A 19496-nucleotide genomic window follows, 5' to 3' on the forward strand; every position below is an offset into this window, starting at 1 on the left:
ACTATGATCTCATGTTTGGGTGAAACATTCCTGCAGTGAGGAGCTGAGCCCATGTCAAACACAGCCAGGATACCCTTCACAGGGCATCTCCCAGCCAATGCCCAAAGACAGGCAGAAACCACCTCGACAGCAGCTGGGAGGAATCTGCTGGGAAGCATAGAAGGTACTTACTTGGCTGGGCCACTGCCATCAGTTTTAGTCCACCTGCAAGGAGAAGAGAAGGTGTGAGAGATGGTCCCTCCTGCACTGCACAGAGGGACAGGGCCATGATGGGGGCCACCACATCAATGCTGGAAGGCCAGCCTGGCTTTGCACAGGCTTGGCTTTATGGAAAAATGATGCACCTCTCCCTCAGCATGGAGGTGCTTGGAGACATCAAAAAGCCACCAGAAGAAGCTGGCACTGCACCACAGTATCCAAGGGGACCTTGCATTCCTGCTCTCTGCAAGAGCAGAGGCGAGAGCAAGCAAAGACCCTGCTCCAAGCATCCCAGGAGGCTAGAGGAGTGAAAGGGCTGGAGGTCATGCAGGTTAGGGCACTCACTTTCGTTCCTGGGGGTCCAAGTCACAGAAGGTGACGGTGTTGAGGGGGTAGTGTCTTCGGAAGAACAATCTGAAACACAAAGCGGGGAATATCAGGGCCAGGGAAGTTCCATCACTGTCCCACCACAACCCAGCTCCACCAGCCCAGGGGACATTGCCATAGGTCTCCCATAGGATGTTCCAAGAGTCAAGGACAAAGCCCAGCCATGTCCACGACCAGGTTGATGCCATCCCAGGGACATCCTTCACCAACACACTTCCTGAATCACAGCCCTGTTTGCTTTGGGAACAAGCCAACACTGGCTTTTGGCCAGAGATGTGGCCATGAAGGCTCTTACTTCCTCTGGTTGTCCGTTAAGGTGATGCCTTGTGCGGAGACTTTGAAGTGAACAATGGTAGCTGTGGGCGTGGGGTCAGCCACCAGCGTCTCAGCAACAGCCTTGGAGATGGCCTGGGGGCCCGTCAGAGACTCCATCTCCACTGAGTTGATGAAGAGGACGTTGCAGGCTGGAAAGGGAGACAGCAGACATGGAGTCAAGCAGTACTCCAAGCCAAGCTCACCCCACAACAACCCCTCTCAACTCACCTGCACCCTGTTTGAGGAGGTCCGTGGCTGAGTTGGTGGCTGACACAGAGTCTTTCTTTTCCTCCATGGGATCTAGAAGGCATGGGATGGTTACTGGTGCTTCCTACTTGGAAACCTACCCCCTCCCTGCAGGCTGTGAGGACAGATGCAATGCCTTCTGGTCCTAGCTCTTACCTCGGTCAGGAATGACCAGCTTGCAGGGCAGGGCCAAGGGCGTGATGGAGTGCTGGTACACCAGCGCTGAGAGACAGCCTGGGGAGAGAGGGAAGATGGTCAGCACAGGGCCAGTGTTGCCAGATGAAGAATTGTTTGCACCTGCTGGGTTAATACAATGATCCTTTCACAAAATCATTGAGCTGTGGAACCACACAATCCAAAGTACGATAACTATTAACCAAGGAAAGCAATAAGAAACTCCAGCTTTCCCTGATTAGGTCACCATTGGTCTGGGTGGATGGAAACAGGCTTTTAGGTGGGCTTCTTCACTAATGGTCCTAATGCCACATATGGCAATTCCTCTCACTGAAACCACCATGTAGCCCTCCACAGACAGCACAGGGAGGGGACAGAGGTGCCAGGCCCATTTAGGAACAGAAAATGCAACAAAGGTCTTCATGCAGCTCCTCAGACAACATTAGTCATGGAATAAATGGAACAAGGGGAGCCCCTGCCCTCCACCCTCCCAGCAGCATCAGCTGTCCTACATGTGTGTGTGGAAAGGTATGTACCTGTGCATACAGGCGTGTTTATGTGCGCTCATGAGTGTGCATTTGGAACACAGAGGCTCCAAATGCCCAAAGAGGACAAATGCCCTCAGTTACACAGAGACAAGAGGCAGTAACAGGCCCTCCCAGACACTTCTGCTTTGACAGTACAGCGAAGGCCCAACCCAACCCCACACGTGGAAAGCACGCTGGGGGCACTTACCAAAATTAGGCTCGTTGGGACATCCTTTTAGTTTCACACCTCGTGAGCTAGTCTCAATGAGGAAGTGTCTCACCAGCTCGTTGGTCAAGTCTCCTGGGAAGAAATGAGATGTTCTCACACCAGAGCCACCCTCCTCCTATTACTATGCAGTACCATTAAACAACCAGTGCTCCAGCTCAAGAGACAGATCCCTAACACTACACACACCCTGCTCAAATCTGTCCCTTTGCACACAGCCAGCCCCAAGCCAAGCTCCCCCACAGTGCTGATGGGCTGGAGAGGCTGTACCCATTTCACTATACTGAAATCCAAGATGTAGGTGCTCCTGAGCCCTCCACAGCTCAGAGCAGAGGTGTCTGGTGCTTCCCTATGCCCTGGGAGGCAGGGATCTGTCACATCAGCACATACCCAAGGGCACGACTGGCTCAGCAGCCCCAGCTGCCTGCTCGCCCTGGCTGAACGATGGAAAGCATCTCAGCGTGGGAAGAAGAAGGGCACACAATACCTTTCTTGTTCTGCTGCATGACCGTGGGAGGCGGAGAAGCAACTTTCATGGCGAGGCCATAGGCTCCCCGGAAGGAGTGGCTGTCTCGGATGATGAAAGCCCCCGGCTCCCTGTCCTTCAGCAGGGCAATGGCTGCAGGAGAGAATGGCAAAGCTCAGAGCGGCATAGTGAGAACCTACACACCCTGAAGACACCAGCAGGTGTGGGTTGGGATGGGGTGCCCCAGCTCCACATCTCATAGCCAGGCACCACAGTGTTACCGCTCCTCCTGCACGTCTCAGTGGGTTGCCAGGCTCAGGCTCATCTCCCCACACCTCCACTGCCCTTGTGTGGGCATCTCCAGTTCCCACCCTGCCTATCTCTGAGCAACCAAGTACTGGAGAGCAAGAGGAGCAAAGACCCAAATGCTGGGACCATGCCCCTGAAGGCATCCTGCCGCCTCCCTGTTCTCCCCACTCATTTTAGCCATGTTTCCAAGATACCTCTGAGCACTATCAACTCAAGATCCAGGTGTTTTGCACCCTGAACTGCAAACACAGATCCGCTGCACGCTGCAGGGACTGGAGCTCTTCTACCAAGAGGGAGGTTTGAAGAGCCCACATCACACAAACCTGCAGCTGAATGGGGCTTCAACCCTACATCTGCAGCAGCCTGAGCAGTCATTATTCACGTTCACTCTCCACCCAATCCACAAAGGAAATCCTTGGTAATCCCTGTGATCCCAGACACATCCCAACTCCACCCCTGTGTCATCTACTTACCCTGCTCCCTGGAGATATCTGGTTTGTACCAGTATTTGGAAGTATCCTGCACAAACTTGACATTGGCACGAGTCTCGGGACTGATGTCTGCAGGAAAGGGAAGAAAAGACAAGAAAAAAGTTAAAAGATGCTGTATCTGAAACTGTTTGCATCCAGCCAAAGCATTAGTACGTCCACCTCCTTTCAGATCCAGCACATTGCACTAACCTCAGCCCAGTTCCCCATAGCCAGACAGGCTGATCACTACCTGGAGCTTATGGGGCTGCTGGGCATCTAAAGCTAAATCCAAGCTCAAGGGGCCTCGAAGGGCTGTGTGTCAGATGAGCCCCTATGGCACACAGCCAGAGATGAAATGGGAATTCTTCATTTAAAAGAAGCTGGCCAGGTGAAATAAAAACTGTTGGAGGAAAGAAGTATGTCTGGAGGTGCCAGAGAGACTTCAGAGGATCTTCACTGCTCTCTAATGTTCAAGATTTGGATCACACTTCATAAAAATAAATTTCTTCCCTTATCTTTGCTCTTTGTGAAGAGGAACTGGACAGGTCAATCTACCTTAGGCAAAGCAGCCCCAGCCTGACTGTGCCTTGCTCAGTGCCCACCAGAGGCACAGCCCCAGTGGGAGCTGGTTCTCTGGCTGTGAAGCTGTCACTCAAGCAACATTTACAACCACCTGCTTTCCAAAAACAACCAGGCAAACAACCAAGAGGATTGGATAGCATCTCTGCTGGAGACATGTTATCAGCCCTCAGCAATCTGGTCACCTTCAGAGAGGCAGGGGGCTCACTTCCCTCTCCAAGCTGCTTGTTAATTGTTACGGGTTTTAATTGCTTGTGCTTCCCCGCTGGGAAAGGTCCTTGGCCACAGGAGTCACAGGGCCAGGACGAGTGCCAGAGTGCCCACAAAGGGCTGCCTGCTCAGCAGAGAAACTGGCCCAGCAGCCGGAGCCACCGCTGCCCCACAGCTTTATTCCCCTGCTCCTATCAGCCCCATCTTGACGTCACCAAGGTGTCTGTAACCAGAGCTGGCAAAAGTGTACCAGGCAGGATGGCACCTGGGGCATGGCACCACTGGAAATGAGGAGGCAGCACTGCAGCGGGGTAAAGCTCTCTGGGAATGGGGCCAAGAGGTCAGTGCATCCCCACGGCAGAGAAAAATCGCCTTCAGGAGCTTTGATCTCCTCATACACATCTCTGGAAGCTGTTTATGCCAGAGATGCTAGTCGGTGTTTTTCCTGTTTGGATTTGTCAGAAAGCACAGGAAATGGCCCCAGCCCCAGCGGTGCCTTTGGTTTGCGGATGGACAGGAGGGGTAAATCAGGACATGGCTGCAATCCCTTTCCTGACAGCCAGCGAGGAGGAGGAGGGGAGAGCCCTGGGTAGGGCAGGGGGACACGGGGACCTCCAAGAGCATCCCTTACCTGGCATGGAAAACTTGGAGAAGTCCGGCAGAGTGTGGGAGAAGGCGACGGCGCTCCCACCGCTGGGGCTGGACATGCCACTGGAGAGGGGTGAGGACACCTTGCCGTTGACAGTGGCATAGTTGGGGAGGCTGTTGGAGCGGTCCCCAGCTGACATCCGCCGCTTCTCAGGCAGAGCAGGCTGCGAGGTGGGGCTGCCCTGGCGGTAGGCAGCCGAGTCTGGGGAGGAGGAGTGCGGCGTGCTCGTGCCGGGGTAGTACGCCGGGGAAACAGGGAAGGACGGCGTGGAGGGAGGCTGGTAGCCAGAGGAGCTGCTCTGCCGAGACAGTGTCAGGTGCCTTTCCTCTGGGCTGGAGTAGCCATACAGGGGACTGCCAGGGGATGTGGCCGCCGCTGCTTGGTGCCTGGACAGGCTGGGGCTCCCTGGTGGGGCCACCAGGTTGCCATGGGCCACCACAGCATGCCTGCCCAGCCCGGGGCTGCCAGGAGCGCCACTCATGCTGGGGTTGATGGCTCTTCGCCCGAAGCCAGGGCTGGGCGGTGTATTCGTAGCCACTGTCCGGTGCAGGCTGCGGGGGCTCCCTGGCAGGGTGTGGACCCCCACCACATTGACCTGTGGCTGTGGCCGAGCTTGGGGTTCTGGCTGGAGGCCAGCTCGGCCATCAGGGTAGTCGGGGCTGCTGTATGCCGAGCCCGGGACCCCTCCTTGGACCATTCCAAATGAAGATGGAGACGAGTTTTGGTAGCTGCTGTGAGCAGAGGGCATCTGTGAGCCAAGAGGCGAGCGGTACAAGGGCTCAACTGAGGCATGGGGAGGTGTAACCGTGCCATGGGGACTGCCTTCTGACGGGTAGCTGCGCAGGGAGGCCCTAGGGAGAGATGAAGAAAGGTCGAATTCAGCTCCACCGCTCGTTCCTGCTGCTGACTGATACTGGCACCTTCCTGCATGTGGCACACAGGGAAACTGTGGCACACAGGGAAACTGAGCCAGTCAGCTCCTTGGTTGTTCAGAGGCAATCATGGGATGGGTCCAGCCAGCTTCATGGAAGCAACTAAAGGCAGCTTTAACTCCACCATGAATCCTAGTCCATCTCAAAATATGCCTCTCTGAGGAACAGTGCCTTTTTCCAGTTCTGCTCCCAGCAAACACCTGATTTATTCTGCCCTGCCAGCCTGTGTGGTTGCAGAACACCTCATGGGCAGGGTGGACAGGGACAATGGCTCCATCTCACCCCAGAGGACTAATGCTCAGCCTTACTCAGGGCTAGGGGTTTGCACAACCCATCCCTCCTCCCACTCCAGGGGTCAGGTTCCTAGTGAGGGGTTTCTGGGGTCCAGTAACCACCAAGTAACCAGCAGTGACCCAGATTTCTGTTCTCAGGGCACTAAAGTGTACAGCTGGCTGGGATACCCAAACCCTGCATTGAGAGATGCGGGTCTTTGCAAAGGCAGTTTCCATGTAGGAACAAGCACCATCCCTGGAGATGTTCAAGAAACAACTGAACATGGCACTTAGTGCTCTGATTTAGTTGGCTTGGTGATGTTCAGTCAAAGGTTGGACTCTGTGATGATCTTGGATGTCTTTTCCAACCCTAATGATTCTGTGACTCTGTGACTGTGGTTCTAAGCCTGTGCACCAGGCAGGCTTCAGCCCCAACCCCACCAGTCCCTGGGACCTGCACCCACTGCCTTACCCATCCATGCTGTGAATAGGGCTGCTGGTGGAGACAGGGCTGGGGGCCATGAAGGAGTTGGAGAAAGTGCCATTCCTGGTGGGCACCTCTGGGCCTCCGGGCTGGGCAGCGGGCTGGGCAGCGGGCTGGGCAGCGGGCAGTGTCCCTCCCCTGCCCGTTGTGGCCGTGCGAGCCACTGACTCAACATAGCTCCTGGGCTCTGCAGCAAGAGAGAAGTGAAAACAGATGAGCCTACAGCATGCAAGGGAAGGGGCCCACACCCTTCCCAGGACCCACATTTCACGCCAGTGAAGGTGCTCGAGCTGACCTCCTCCAGCCACGAGCCTTTTGCCTGCCACAGCCCCTTCACCCTGCTCTGAGTCAGCGTCCCTCCCACCCAGGATGCCACAGAGAACACGTCCTGCTCCCTGTTCATCCACAGCCCCTAAAAATAGAGCCAGTGACTGCCCAGCCTGCGCTGACTCACACAAGACTGATGACAATGCCCCGTGGTCCCTGCCCTCTGCAGCCCACCTCTGCCAGCCATCTCCAGCAGCAGACCAGAGGGCAACTCCAGCTATTTCCACTGCAGCATCCAACACTTTCACTCCCAACCCAGCTTGAAACCGGAGCCCACGAGCACGACCAAGAAAAGCAATTTTCCTTTAGAGCCGCCAAGCTGTCCCGTGCCAGGAGCAGAGAGCTGGGCTGGCCATTAGTAGCCATGGCAGACACCAGACCCAGACCTCTCTCGTACCTTCCCCCTGCCTCCTGTTCCACCCAGGCTAGACCCCATCCTTATGACAGCCCCCACCAAAAGCTGCACCAGAGGAAGGGGCTGCAGCTTCAGTCCCATTCCCCCAAGCCCCGCAGCCACGTCACACCTCAGCTTGCCCTATACAAGATCCACTGGCATCAAATCCTATGGGCCAGGCAGCCTTGCCGGTCCCTGGCTCCAGGCTGGCCATGCCCAAAGCAGCTCTGCAGTAGTAATTAGCATTACAAACATTATTATTGTTATTATTAGTCATAACAGCTGGGCTCTGGCTCAGCCTGCTGGCAAGCTGGCCTGCTCACAGTCAGCAATGCCAATGCACAGCTCCACGTTCCGAGCTGGAGCAGAGACATGCAAGGAAAAAGACTGTCATAGGTCCCACTCCTTCCCCCACAGCATCTCTGTGCCCCATCTGTCTGTGGAGAGGGGAGGAGGAGTCCCTCCCTTGGGCTGATGTCCCTGGCCAACAACCCTAGGAAAGATGTGAGCCAAAACCAGACGATGGACCTCTACACAGGCTGGGTACCAGCATCTAAGGCAGGACATCCCGAGTGACAGGGATGAGGCACTACCCAGGGCAGCTGCAAGAAATCCATCGCAGCTTAGGTAATTGAATTAATTTCACAGCTACTCACTTTTCCCCTTCCCAGCTCCCCAGCCCAGACTAAAATTAGCCAGACAGTACATATGAGTCAGCCTGCAAGAGGTTAAGAACATAGGGCTATGAAAATGCCAGCCCTTCCTAAAAAGGCAGGAGCAGGGGGCTTGGGGGCTGTGCCACAGTGAGGTGTGTGGCCATGGGCACAGGTTCTGGTACACTGATTCAATACAGGACAGGAGAAAAGAAAAGTGCAGAAGTTTCAGGCAGGATTTTTTTAGGCTGAAAAATCTGATCTTGCCTCCTTGTGTTTTCTTGGAAGGGACTCTGGAGATGGGAAAATGGGTGGGAAAATAGAGAAGCTCTGAGTCACCAAGGAGATGGGCATTTGTTTGGGAATCCCAAATCCAAGCAGGGCTGCACGCTGGTCAGAAATCCCCAGCGCTGCATCTGTGTCAGGCTGTTTTAAAGCCTCCTCAGAGCGGACAGCCACATCCTGAGCTCCCACACTGCCAAAGCATCTTCCAACCTCATACACAGGGCAGCCATTCCAGCTGGGATCTGCTAGGCAGAGCACGGAGGGGCAGGGACTGTCCCTCCTGCAGTGTGGCTCCTGGAATGTGCGGCTAAGTGCAGAGGTTCCTAAGCCAGCAGTAAGCCCAAACACCAGTCCCTTCTCAGAACTGTAGATTCAATGCCCAAAAATATCATTTTACAAAGGATGAAGCAGGGCAAGAGGCCCATGGTGGCCACTCAGCCTGGGCAGTGCAGGGTCACTGGACATCCTTGCCTGGGGGTCAACCATCTTGCAAGGGGACAGAGATGCAGGACAGCTTGAGCTCCTGAGGTTTTAGTGGGAAGGAGAGGAGAGGCAATGTTTGAGTCTTTGGAGGCTTAAAGCTGCACAGAAATGGTAAAGCTTGGGAGAACTTATGGGGTAAAAGCCTGGTTTTATCCCAGCTTTGCTTCCTTTAATGTATCCAAAAAGCCATAATTGAAAAATCAGTTCTGAAAGTAGAACTTTTTTTCAAGCAAACACTTTCTCCACTATTACACAGTGTTCAGGTTTTGGTTGTGTGCATTTTGAGAAACTTCCAAGGAGAAATGCTGATGGCTGCTAGGGCTAGAGGAAGCACCACACCCACCCAGAAGAGACACTCTTTCCCCAAAACCCATCCTGAACATACAGTTCCTCATCCCAGCTCTGAGGGAGCAAAGATTCATTAAAGGAGGAAGCAAAACCACCCAACAACCGTTACCTAGCAGGCAGCATGCCAAGGAATCACAGCCACTCCCAAAGTCAGTGTCCCCACACGAGATGTGCCATCCCAGAGCCCACAGTGCCTGCGCCGTCAGCACAGCCACACTTGAACTGATGTCCCAGCTCAGCCCCATCCTTGGCATCCCCAAAGTGGCACAACCCAGAGACAGGAGAGGTGGGGGGAATTTGGGCAGTTGCCCGGGCAGAAGATGCGCACCAGCTGCTGGTGCTGCACCACTGCCCAGCCGGCTCTGCTGGCAACACACTGGTGGCCTCTGCGCCTGCTGACCTTTTGTGCTGCACTTTGGTTTATTTTCACTCTGAATGGCAACAGCAAAGCCAAAAGGGGAGGGAAGGAGACTAAAACTGGGGCTGTTGGTCCCAGATCCCCGTCAGGCTCATCCAAAGCTGGCTGTAGCGTGCCAGCATCCCCAGCGTGCCACCAGTAAGGATGCGACTCACTGACAAAGAGCTCTCAGTCCCCACAGATGACTGCCACACAGTGTGACAGACCTTCAGGTCCAACTTGGACACTGAGAAATCCTACCACAACACAAGGCATGCTGTGCCCCTCCTCTAAAGGGAGCAGCAGGCAGGACTCAGGCTCCTACATCCCTGAGGGACAGCGCAAGGGAAGGCTGCTGGAACAGGCACCTGGGCCTGCTCTGAGTGACAGTGCCAACAGTGAGGTTGCATGAGGAAGAGAGATACAGAGATACAGAGAAAGAAAAGCCTTTCTTACCTTCTTCAGAGTCACCGCCCGCTTCCCCTTCTAGCTCTGAGAGATGGAGGGGCAGGGGAGTGACGGGAGTGGGAAGAGGAGGAAGGGAGGTGCGAGACAGAAAGAGAAATCAGGGTTAAGCAGCTCTGCCTTGCTCAGGCAGGAGCACACAGAGCACAAAGGAGAGCCCCACACCTCCCAACATTACAAGTGCTCCAAAGTGAAACCCAGCCTCAGACACCCTCACATCACATCAACATCCCAGAAATTATGTCCAGAATCCAGGAGGCTGGCTTCAGATGGGAAAGAGGGAACAGTGCAGAAGACAGTAACCAAAGGGCTGCTCCAAAAAGCCCAGCAAGCACCAAAAAAGCATCAGCTCACCCTTGAGGGCAGAGAGATAAGGGTTTTGCAGTGTGAGCTCAATCAACCTGTAGCCCCCAGGCTCAGATGGATTTGAGGAGGTCACACTCAGCCCTGAACTGGCTCAGGAAGGGGCCCTGGGTGCTGGGGAGCAGTATGGTCTGGCTTGGCAGGCTACTCCAGGACACGTCCCCAGGACAGCAGGGCCTTTGCACTTAAAAGACTGCTGTCCAGGATGCAAAGAGCTCTGGATATTGTTCTGGCTGACAGGCTCAGCTCCCAGAGAGCAAACTGTCTCCAGCTGTCCTAGGGAGGAGAAGGAATGTAGGGGGTGGGAGAGGGAAAAATATGGGGCTGGGCAGGAAACAGGGCCACAGGGTTATCCACTAGCCTTCACCACTGAAGACCCTACTGTGCAGAGCCCCCCAGAGCAGACCAACATCCCCCACGCTTACACAGTCCCAGGGGCCCCACAAAAGGCAACAAGGACCCCCAGGGCCACCTGGCCCCAAAAGGGAGGTGGAACTGCCCTCTCCAAACCAGGGGCTCTTCCAGGGTATCCTCAGAGCTGTCCCCACAGAAAGATCTGCCTGCAGTCCCCGTGTCTGCACTCACCTCCCACGGGATGCAGCAGGATCTCAGCCGGGTTGTGAGGCTTCAGCCCCAGGGCTGAGAGCGGGGTCTTGGCCAGGCCAGGGGGAGAGCGCACTGTTGGGGACACAAGAATGTTAGTGCAGGGGTGGGAGGTGACGCCTCAGCAAGGCTGGAGCTGCCCACGGGTTCAGAACCTCGTAGCCCATCCCACCCAGCGGCTGCAAGGAAGGGCTGCTGAGAACATGAGATGCCCTTGTATGAAGCAACACCCTGCAGAAGGATACTGATCCCCCTCTTCATTTGGGAGGACACGGGGTGGGAGGTGACTGGGAACAAGCCCCCTGCCCCATTGCAAAGCTGGCAGGATGGAGAAAGGGAACAACTCCCATCAGGACAGGCGCAGACCCCATCTCCCAGGACCATCCCCAAGAAGTCCCACCATAAAGACATGAAGCCCTTTCATTTCCCCTATGTGAGCAGCCATCCCAACCCAGCTCTCCCACACCTGAACTCCTTTCTGCCAATCCCCACGTCTGGCTGAGCTGGAATCCAGCTGTCCCAGAGCATCCCATCACCCCCACAGAAGGGACAGAAGGACTGCCAAAAAATCCCTGCCCTCCAGACCAGCTCAATGGGTGGATGAGGATGTTCACACAGAGGGCTGGCAATGCACATGTGAATTCTGCACCCCTGTGACCAGACATACACACCAGGAGGAACTGTGTGTATGGCTATGGTATGGATGGCAGTGGGGTTTCACAGGGCAGGGCAGACTGTCCCAAGCAGACTGCACCTCCTCTCCCCTCCTACCCACTGGGTTTGCACCATCTCCCTGATGCTGTATTTTCCTGTATCAGGGGAAACCTCAGGACGTAATCTTCAGCAAGAGAAACCAACGGGCACGAGCCTCCAGCAGTGTCTGAATGTCTCTGACTGGTGGCACAGGCATGGGGCCTGTGGCAAGGCTGGGAGGCAGTGGGTGGTGGGAGGTCCAGAGGAAAGCCAGACCCTTGTCCTGAGGCCAGGTCCACCGAGCAGCCTGGGGCTGGAGCAGCTGAGCAGCCAAGTTCCTGGGAAACTAAGACAGCAGCATCTTCCCCAGTGGGTGTCTGATTCCCTGAAATCCAGCTGACCCCAAGCCACAATGTTAGCTCACACCTCAGCTGGCTGATGAGCAGCAGGGTCCTCACAGGGCCAGGAATTCTCCCGGGACCACCATCTCCCAGCAGAGGGGAATTGCTCCCGTAACCCTCAGGGCCACTTTGGCAAAGCCTGAAAGCTGCAACTTCAAGCTTCCCAGGTTTCCCTGGCTGGTGCTGGATAAGCAGCACTGTCTCAGGGCCACGACCCCAACCAGGCTGTTCCCGTCACCTCTGCAAGTGACTCATCTCCCAAAGCCACTGACCCACTGCCAAAGGAGCTGCTGCTGCCCCAGGGCCGAGCTCTCACTCCCCAGGAACAACAGGGCCATTTCCGAGCTGCCAAGCACCCCGGCAATGCTCCCACACTCTTCTCTTCATCCCAAGAGACAGGGCTCAGATACCAGAGGATTGCAGGGAAGGAAGAGCAACAGTACAGAAGAAAACTGTTAAGTTTTCCAAGCCCCATAAGCTGAGCTGTGGGGGGCAGGTGGCTTCACTGCAACCAGGACATGGCATCAGAAGGGGCTGTGCTCAGCCCAGGCATCCCCAGCCCTAGAGCATCCCTCAGCCTTCAGCCTACAGAAGTATTTTAGAGGGGATGGGGGGGCTGTCATCTTTTTAATGTGTTTCCCAGTTGACTGGCTGCTCCATTGCACTGCTCTGGCCCGAGTCGTGCTGTGCTGACGTGTGGCTGCTCCTCAGGGCTCGTTGCTCAAGCTGGTCACACAAACCCAGTCCACACAAACCCACCACGATTGAGACAGGGTAAGTCAGAACAGAGGAGCGGAGACAAGCTGCATGCAGAGAGCATGCATCCCAGCCTTCTGCCCCTCCTGCCTTCGAAACTGCGAGCAAGAAGTGACATGGTGTGACTCTGCCCTCCTGATCTTCTGTGCCTCCTGCCTCCCTCCCACTCACCTGCCACTGCAGTTTTGCTTCTTTTCATGCCATGCCAGTAGGAAAAATGAGGAGATGCAGGATGGGATGGGGTCATAGCATGCCTCTCCCTTCATCCCACCTTGGGATCCCATCAAAATAACACCCCAGTGAGTGGAGGGTGGGAAAAAGCCAAGATGAGGGTGCCAAGCATGTGATGCTGAAGTAAGTGGGATGCTGACAGCAGCATGGAGTGGCAGGATGAGGAGAAGAAAGGAGGATGGAGAGGAGGAGTGGTTAACATGGCGGTGGGTGTCTGGAACCTGGAGCTGTCTGACCCTTGGCAAATTTCTGGCTTGCCCAGAGCCACCCACCGAGCCCCTGTGCCTCCCGGAGGCATGGCACTTACAGGTGTTGGAGTAAGGGGTTTGTGGTGACACAGGGAAGGCTGGGGTTGGGGGAGAAATCTCACCACCGCTGGAGGGTGGGCTGGTGGGGGAGGCACCCTCCATCTCCTCGAAGGCTTCCTTGTAGCTGTGGAGGTGAGGCTGGGGAGAGCAGAAGAAAGAGTCAGTCCCATCCCTATGATGGGCAAAAACCTCTAGGACACCCCAAGGAGAGGGCAGAGGGGGCAAAGGGAAGGGTTTCACCTCCTCCCTCCTAACTACCACCCCCACCACCACCACAAAAACCATCACTGATCCCCGGCTCTGTGGATGCTGTGAATGCTGACCAAGCCATCCCCCTCCCTGGAGGCACGTCTCCCCAGTCAGCCACCCCCCTCCTCCAGCAGTCCTCTACTCCAGCACACCTCTTTGGGCCTCCCTCCAGGGTTGGCTGCGATGGTGCTGACCACCTCAGGTGACAGGACGGTGGGGCTGCGGGGCGAGCTGGGCTCTGGTGAGCTCTTCTCATAGTGGCTGTCGCTGGGAGTCCGCTTGCGGGCAGGGACGGCGCTCTCCTCCAGAGGCTTCTCCCGGGACTGCACCCCTGCAGGGCAAGCACAGCGTGGCAGAGGGGTGAGGAGCTGCCAGCTGAGATGGGGACCAGCAGGAGATGCTTCAGGCCTACCTGAGAGGTCTCAGCTTCAGCACTCACCTGCATCAAGCACCCAGACCAGCCCGGGTAGCTGGAGCAGATATACCCTACAACAGTGACCCCAGAACAGGTGACAGAGCAAGGCAGGGTTGTGGCTAGCGGCTGAAATGCTGCACTAGCCCTCCCAAGCACCATTAGATTTTCAGGGACAACAACCTCCAGCAGTAGGTGCATGGGGCATGAGCATCTTGAGATTAGTCCAGACAGCCCATCCCTGCAGAGCAGGGAAGCAACAGGGCCTCCCGACAGCATGACAGTGGGAAATGACCAAATCAGCCAGCACAAGGACAGCTGTATTCAGCCTGCATCCCTGCACCCACAGCCAGATGTGGCTTCAACCACAGCAGTGGAAAAAGCCTGGTTTCGTGAATCCCCAAGGCGGAGGGAGCACTGGATAAAGAAGAAAGAACCCATCAGAGGAATGGTGCAGGGAATCCTAAGAAAACACTGCTGCTCTGTCCCAGTGCAAAGCCTCTCTAAAAGGAGAGATCAGCATCTCCCCTCCATCTCTCCCCAAACATGTTTCCCAGACCCCAGCAGTATGAGCCACCAATGTCCACAGGCTGGGGGGAAGAACAGGGCAACCAAATCATCACAGGACAATGGGTTTCTTGGGCTGTGGAGATCCTCTTGGGATAAAGCTCAGGGACACAGACAAAGTTGGCACAGGGCAGGGCAGCTCAACTCTCCCAGCACCTGACAGTGCCCAAACACACTTTCTATCCCACCTCACCTGGTTAAGAGGTTAATCTGGGCTCATGGATGATGGTGCTGAGTTCAGTGCACAGCAACCCCACAGAGTACCATGGGCACAGCTCAGAGCGCCATGCGACTCACACTCCTACCCACTAGCAGAAGTGACAACACTGTCCCCTCTACTTTTCCCACAATCACTGAGCACTCATGCTCCCCTTGGTCAGCACATTAGGGAAGAAAAAAAGAGAAAAAGGAGAAAAAGGAAAAAAAAAAAAAAAAAAAAAAAAAAAAAGGAGAAAGGCCAGCATCACGCTCCAGGAAATGCACTTTTCAAACACCAACTCCTTTCCCACGGGCTGGCGGAGGAAAACCAGCCATCAGCTGCTTCCCCTCACTCCCGGGGGCTCCGCATGGGACCCACGGCTCGCACCCGCTGACCTCCCCTCTGCAGTGCTCGGCACACACACCAGAGCCTTCCCGGCCCGGGGCAAGGGCTGGGAGGGCAGCAGGGAAGGAGGTGGCCTGGGTGCATTTCTAAATAATCAGCCCAGTGAATGGCAACAACAATAAAATCGCGGCTCGGGGGGAGAGGCGGCCAGGCTGCGAGGCGGGGGACTCGAGCCAACGGGGCTGGCTCCAGCCGCAGAGGCGGCCTGGAAAATTCCACTAAGAGCAGCTTTGAAACACAACTCCCGATCCTTTCTGCAGGTGCTCACCGGCACGGGAGATGGCCATTAAAAAGACCCGTAGGGAGAACAGGGGGACCGAGAGGGTCCCTGGGAAGCTGTCTTGCAGGTATGGGCAGCATTACATAGGGCCACCCCATATATTCTGTCCTGCTCTTCACTTTAAGGGAAGAAAAAAAAAGAAGAAACTGAAGCCCGCAGTTGCAAGCACAAGGAAAAACAAGATATTGGGGGGGAAAAAAGCAAACTCTCATATTTTCTTTTTTTCCTTCCATTTTGTGTAATATGGGTTCTCCTGAACACAGCAGGAGGATCACCAGGAGCATCCCTTGGCCCACTCCAAAGTGAGCTGCAGGGCCCAAGCGCTTCAGAGAGGCAGGGACTGGCTCCCCGAGCTGTGCACGCCTGCCTTGCTTTGCAGTTTTCACTTGGGAAGCACTAAACACGGCAGATGGATGGAGCCTGGCTACCAGTGCACATCACGCATCTGCAGCATGGGACTCCCTCCCCTGCTCCGTCCCCAGGGCTTCACGTCACCTAACCACAGGGTGCTGGATTTGGCCCATTGGGACACCCAGGAGCTCAGCAAGTCCTGGCTGCTCCACTCCCCAGACGTGGAAAGCGGCCGGGGCCACAGGGAGGGGAGGGAGGAGAAGGGAAAAAAGGGACTCATTGTTCAGGAGCGGAGAGTGGGAAACTTCACAGGCCGCCCGGAGCAAAGCCTGGAGGAAACCCAGGCTCTGAGCATGGCTCCCCCGACCCCCTGGGTGATTTATGGGATGGAAACTATGCTTGAAAAACAAACTCTCCTTTCCCCAGCTTGCTTTGCCCCCTCAGCAGACATGCAGCCTCCCTTAGCCACAGTACTGTCACTGGACTTCCAAGGACACTGTGGCTGGCTGCAGGATGGCAGATTACTGTTCACAAATGGGGAGCAGCAGCCTGCACCCCACTCCTCACCCTCTCACCCAACACCTGCAGCACCATCACTCCTGCTGCTGCTCATTTAAGTACCTAACCTAGTTCCAACCCACTGCCCTCAGACTCAGCACAGCTCTAGGGCTGGAAAGGGCAGGGAGCAAAACAGCTGGGGAAGGAGGAAACAGGAGCAACGGCAAGCCCAGGTTATTTTGCAGCTGGGGAACCAGGTTTTAGGCCAAATCAGGAGGTAGCTGCTTTTAGGCCAGGAGACTCTAGAACTACTGCCAGACAAGAGCCAGGTGATATCCCCACAGTGGACAGGAGAGAACAAAGAAGCATCCCAAGGCCCTCAGGATGCCGAAAGGGACACAAAACACCCAGGGAAGAGAGATGCAAACTCACTCCGTGCCTGCATGAGGAACAGATGTTGTCCTGTGCTGCTGCTCACCAGAGCCCAACTCACCCCATCCTGGTACAGACTGCTCCCCACATCCTGCCTGATTACCCCAAATGGGTATGATAAAATACCTTACTCTGTGCTGAGGACTGGGAGGGTTCAAACTTCTTTGGTCCTCCTGGGGAGAAACCCAAGGTGCCAGTGGGGAGAGAAAGGTCACACAGAAAGATGGTGACTCCCCAGCCCCACTCCATCTCCCACCTTGTCCTTGCCCTGCACAAGCGGGTGCACAACAAGCACCAAGCAGGTCACCAGCACACATCACCCAGGGCAGACTCACCTTCAAGGAGCAGAAGTCACACTGTATAAAATCCAGCCTCAGCAGCCCACGCCCTCCAGCTGCAGACCAAGACAGGGGGATCCCTAAACTGATGTAGAAGAGACCCTCCTGGGCTGACCACTGGCTATATCTGGGTTCTGTGGAGCTGCACCCCAGCCCTTGCTTCCCAAGGGGGTGAGCCATGGTCAGGGCAAAGCTTGGAGGGGATGCAGCAAGGGTCTAGAACTGGCCCAGCACTGAAAATCCCACCAGCAAGCAGTGCCAGGCTTGGATGAGATGCAAAACTCAGCATGGGCAGGGGAGTCTGTACCCAGGGCCAGGGGCTCCCCCATCACTGGAGGAGCTCAATGGGAACCCTGACCATTACTCTGCTGAGAAAAGGGATCAATCCTGCATGGAAATAAGTCTCCTGAGCCTCCCTCCATCCCACATCCATGCAACACACAGATCACTCAGCATGCATAGAGGAGGAAGGAAGAATGAGAGGGAAGGAGCGAGGAAGGGGAAGGAGAGAGAAAAGATGGGAAAAGGAAGGAAGGATGAGAGAGGGGAAGAATGCAAAAGAGGGAAGGAGAAGGATGCATGGGAAAGGTTGGAGAACAAGGAAGGAGGGAAAAGGAAGGAGGTGGAATGAACGAACCGGAGAAGGACCGCTGCTGGCTCAGAGGAGGACGGGGGACTTTGGTGCTCTTGTTGAGTTCCCTGAGCTTGGCGTTGTACTCTGCCAGCATACCAGGACAGGGAGTGCAAGGAGGGTGGGAGGTCACAGAGGACAGACACAGTCCCGCACAGAGAGAGGAAGGGACAGACAGGACAAATGTCACAAGATACAACATGGGGGGGAGAGAGAGAGAAAGAGAAAATATTAGCTGGGATCCAACAGATGAGTCTGGGGTCATTTGGGGTCTGAAGGAGATCAGTCTCTGCTTGGAGCTGCTTTTCCATCAGCCAACTTGCCTGGCTCTAGGCACCACGTAAACCCATATGGGAAATCAATGGTGGCTCCTACTCACATACAGCCTTGTGCAACACCACAATTGCCCCATCACCATCCTCTCAGGGGTGGCACCATGCAGGTCCCCTTCATCACAGAATGCTCAGGGCTGGGACAAGATGGGGTGACCCCAGATGCCTTGCTAGGAGATGAGAGGCTCTTAAAGGATGACAGGACCACCTCCCCTCTGTGGGGAGATGCTGGGCATGCCAGCACTGCCCTGTGCCATCTTTTCCCCTCCATCACCAGTGGGAAAAAGGAATGGGAGCACTCCCCCACCAAGAACGGAGGAGGTGTGAGATGCTCCTCATCTCTGTGCCAGGACACGCAGGCAATTTATAGCAGCAGAGAATGTAAACAAACACGTCCATGCCCCACGGTCCCCGCTGGCCGTCCCCTCCCAGCACTGGCTTCAGGACACCTCGTTCCCGCCAGAGGTCAGGCCACCCGCCTGCGCTGTCCCCACCTCAGCACAGAAGGCCCAGCTCCAGCAGAGACAGGTGGCCACAGGCTGGGGACCATCCCCCATATGCCTCTCTCCTCCCTGAGAAACCCAGTGGCTACAAGGGGATGACAGTGACCTCAGCCCAGCCCTGAGGACCTGACTCAAGGTTGGGGGATGGATGTTTCCAGTAGACACCATCAAAAATCTATTTCCCACACACTGCAAATACTCTTCCTCCTCTCCTTAGAACTGTCTTAGAACCTTTCCAGCCTATTTTAATTCTTCATATGGGGCAGCAGAGGAGGGCAGGCATGTGCTGCTTATATTAAATCCAGACATACAGCGCAGTTTGGGCATCCATGTGTCCTTAGTAGGTTTGTATAAATTCTTTGCAAAAGCCCCATGACTCTTTGTGAATCTGATCTGGATCACAGAGGTCAGGTTCAGATGGATGCAAACTTCCTCTAACAACTCTATAACCCTCCTCAATCCCATTCCTGCCACTTGCACCCCTCCTGCCCCCCACCCTGTGACTCAGTCCCCACTCCTGGGAGGTTGATGCTGTTGGATTTTTCCAGCCAAGCCTTTTCCCCCTCCCTCTAATGCCGGGCGAGTTTCTGGACTGAGCACAGATTTGGAAGGGACGGAGCTGCCAAGCCCCAGCATCACGAGCTGGCCCACAGCCCCAAACCCTTCCCAAATGTCATTCCACAATTGAACAACTGCAGCCGAAGCAGTGGGAAGGGAGGGCACCAAGCTGCCACAGCGCCATGGCACCTTCTCTCCAGGAGGCTGGGACACTCTTGTGTCCCCAAAGCCCCTAAGCTAGAGCTGCAGGAGGGCAGGGGATTGGTGGATGCAGCTTGCCCTCCACAGCACAGAGCTAATGCCCTCATCCAGCCACAGCACCGACACTCGGCAGTGCACCCAGCCAAGCACCAAACCTCTCTGGTAGGGCTGGGAAATGTCTTCCCAGCCCCTGACCACTGCCCCACAGCTAGGTCCAGATTCAAACCACCCTGGGCCAAGATGGGCAGAATTACAGCTGACAGACAAAAGCCTAGTTCCCAAAAGCCTAGTCCCCACTCCAGCAGCACCCCTGCTGCCCAAGGAGGAGGTCCAAGCACTAAACCCAGCAATCCAGGGGAAAAAGAAGAGACTGAAATCAGGGATGAGCA

General features: G+C 55.6%; 1 protein-coding gene across 11 annotated transcripts in view; it reads right to left on the minus strand.

The window, feature by feature from the left end:
* Positions 1 to 19496, minus strand: part of TNS1 (tensin 1) — a 55331-nt gene that overhangs the window by 5333 nt on the left and 30502 nt on the right. For 5 of the 11 annotated variants that reach the window (XM_041473037.1, XM_041473036.1, XM_041473038.1 and 2 more), the window contains 15 exons: positions 17520 to 17600; positions 13553 to 13731; positions 13151 to 13289; positions 10745 to 10837; positions 9788 to 9823; positions 6433 to 6631; positions 4739 to 5607; positions 3322 to 3408; positions 2561 to 2692; positions 2056 to 2148; positions 1303 to 1380; positions 1129 to 1200; positions 881 to 1049; positions 544 to 612; positions 172 to 204 (listed from right to left, as the gene is read on the minus strand). In XM_041473037.1, coding sequence (XP_041328971.1) covers positions 172 to 204; positions 544 to 612; positions 881 to 1049; positions 1129 to 1200; positions 1303 to 1380; positions 2056 to 2148; positions 2561 to 2692; positions 3322 to 3408; positions 4739 to 5607; positions 6433 to 6631; positions 9788 to 9823; positions 10745 to 10837; positions 13151 to 13289; positions 13553 to 13731; positions 17520 to 17600 — 2329 coding nt within the window. The remainder of the gene's footprint in view (positions 1 to 171; positions 205 to 543; positions 613 to 880; positions 1050 to 1128; positions 1201 to 1302; positions 1381 to 2055; positions 2149 to 2560; positions 2693 to 3321; positions 3409 to 4738; positions 5608 to 6432; positions 6632 to 9787; positions 9824 to 10744; positions 10838 to 13150; positions 13290 to 13552; positions 13732 to 17519; positions 17601 to 19496) is intronic. The other 6 variants (XM_041473031.1, XM_041473032.1, XM_041473033.1 and 3 more) reach the window with 6 other exon arrangements.

This window comes from Pyrgilauda ruficollis, unplaced genomic scaffold, assembly GCF_017590135.1.
Source record: "Pyrgilauda ruficollis isolate IOZ18807 unplaced genomic scaffold, ASM1759013v1 scaffold3, whole genome shotgun sequence".
In the NCBI taxonomy this organism is placed as follows: Eukaryota; Metazoa; Chordata; class Aves; order Passeriformes; family Passeridae; genus Pyrgilauda; species Pyrgilauda ruficollis.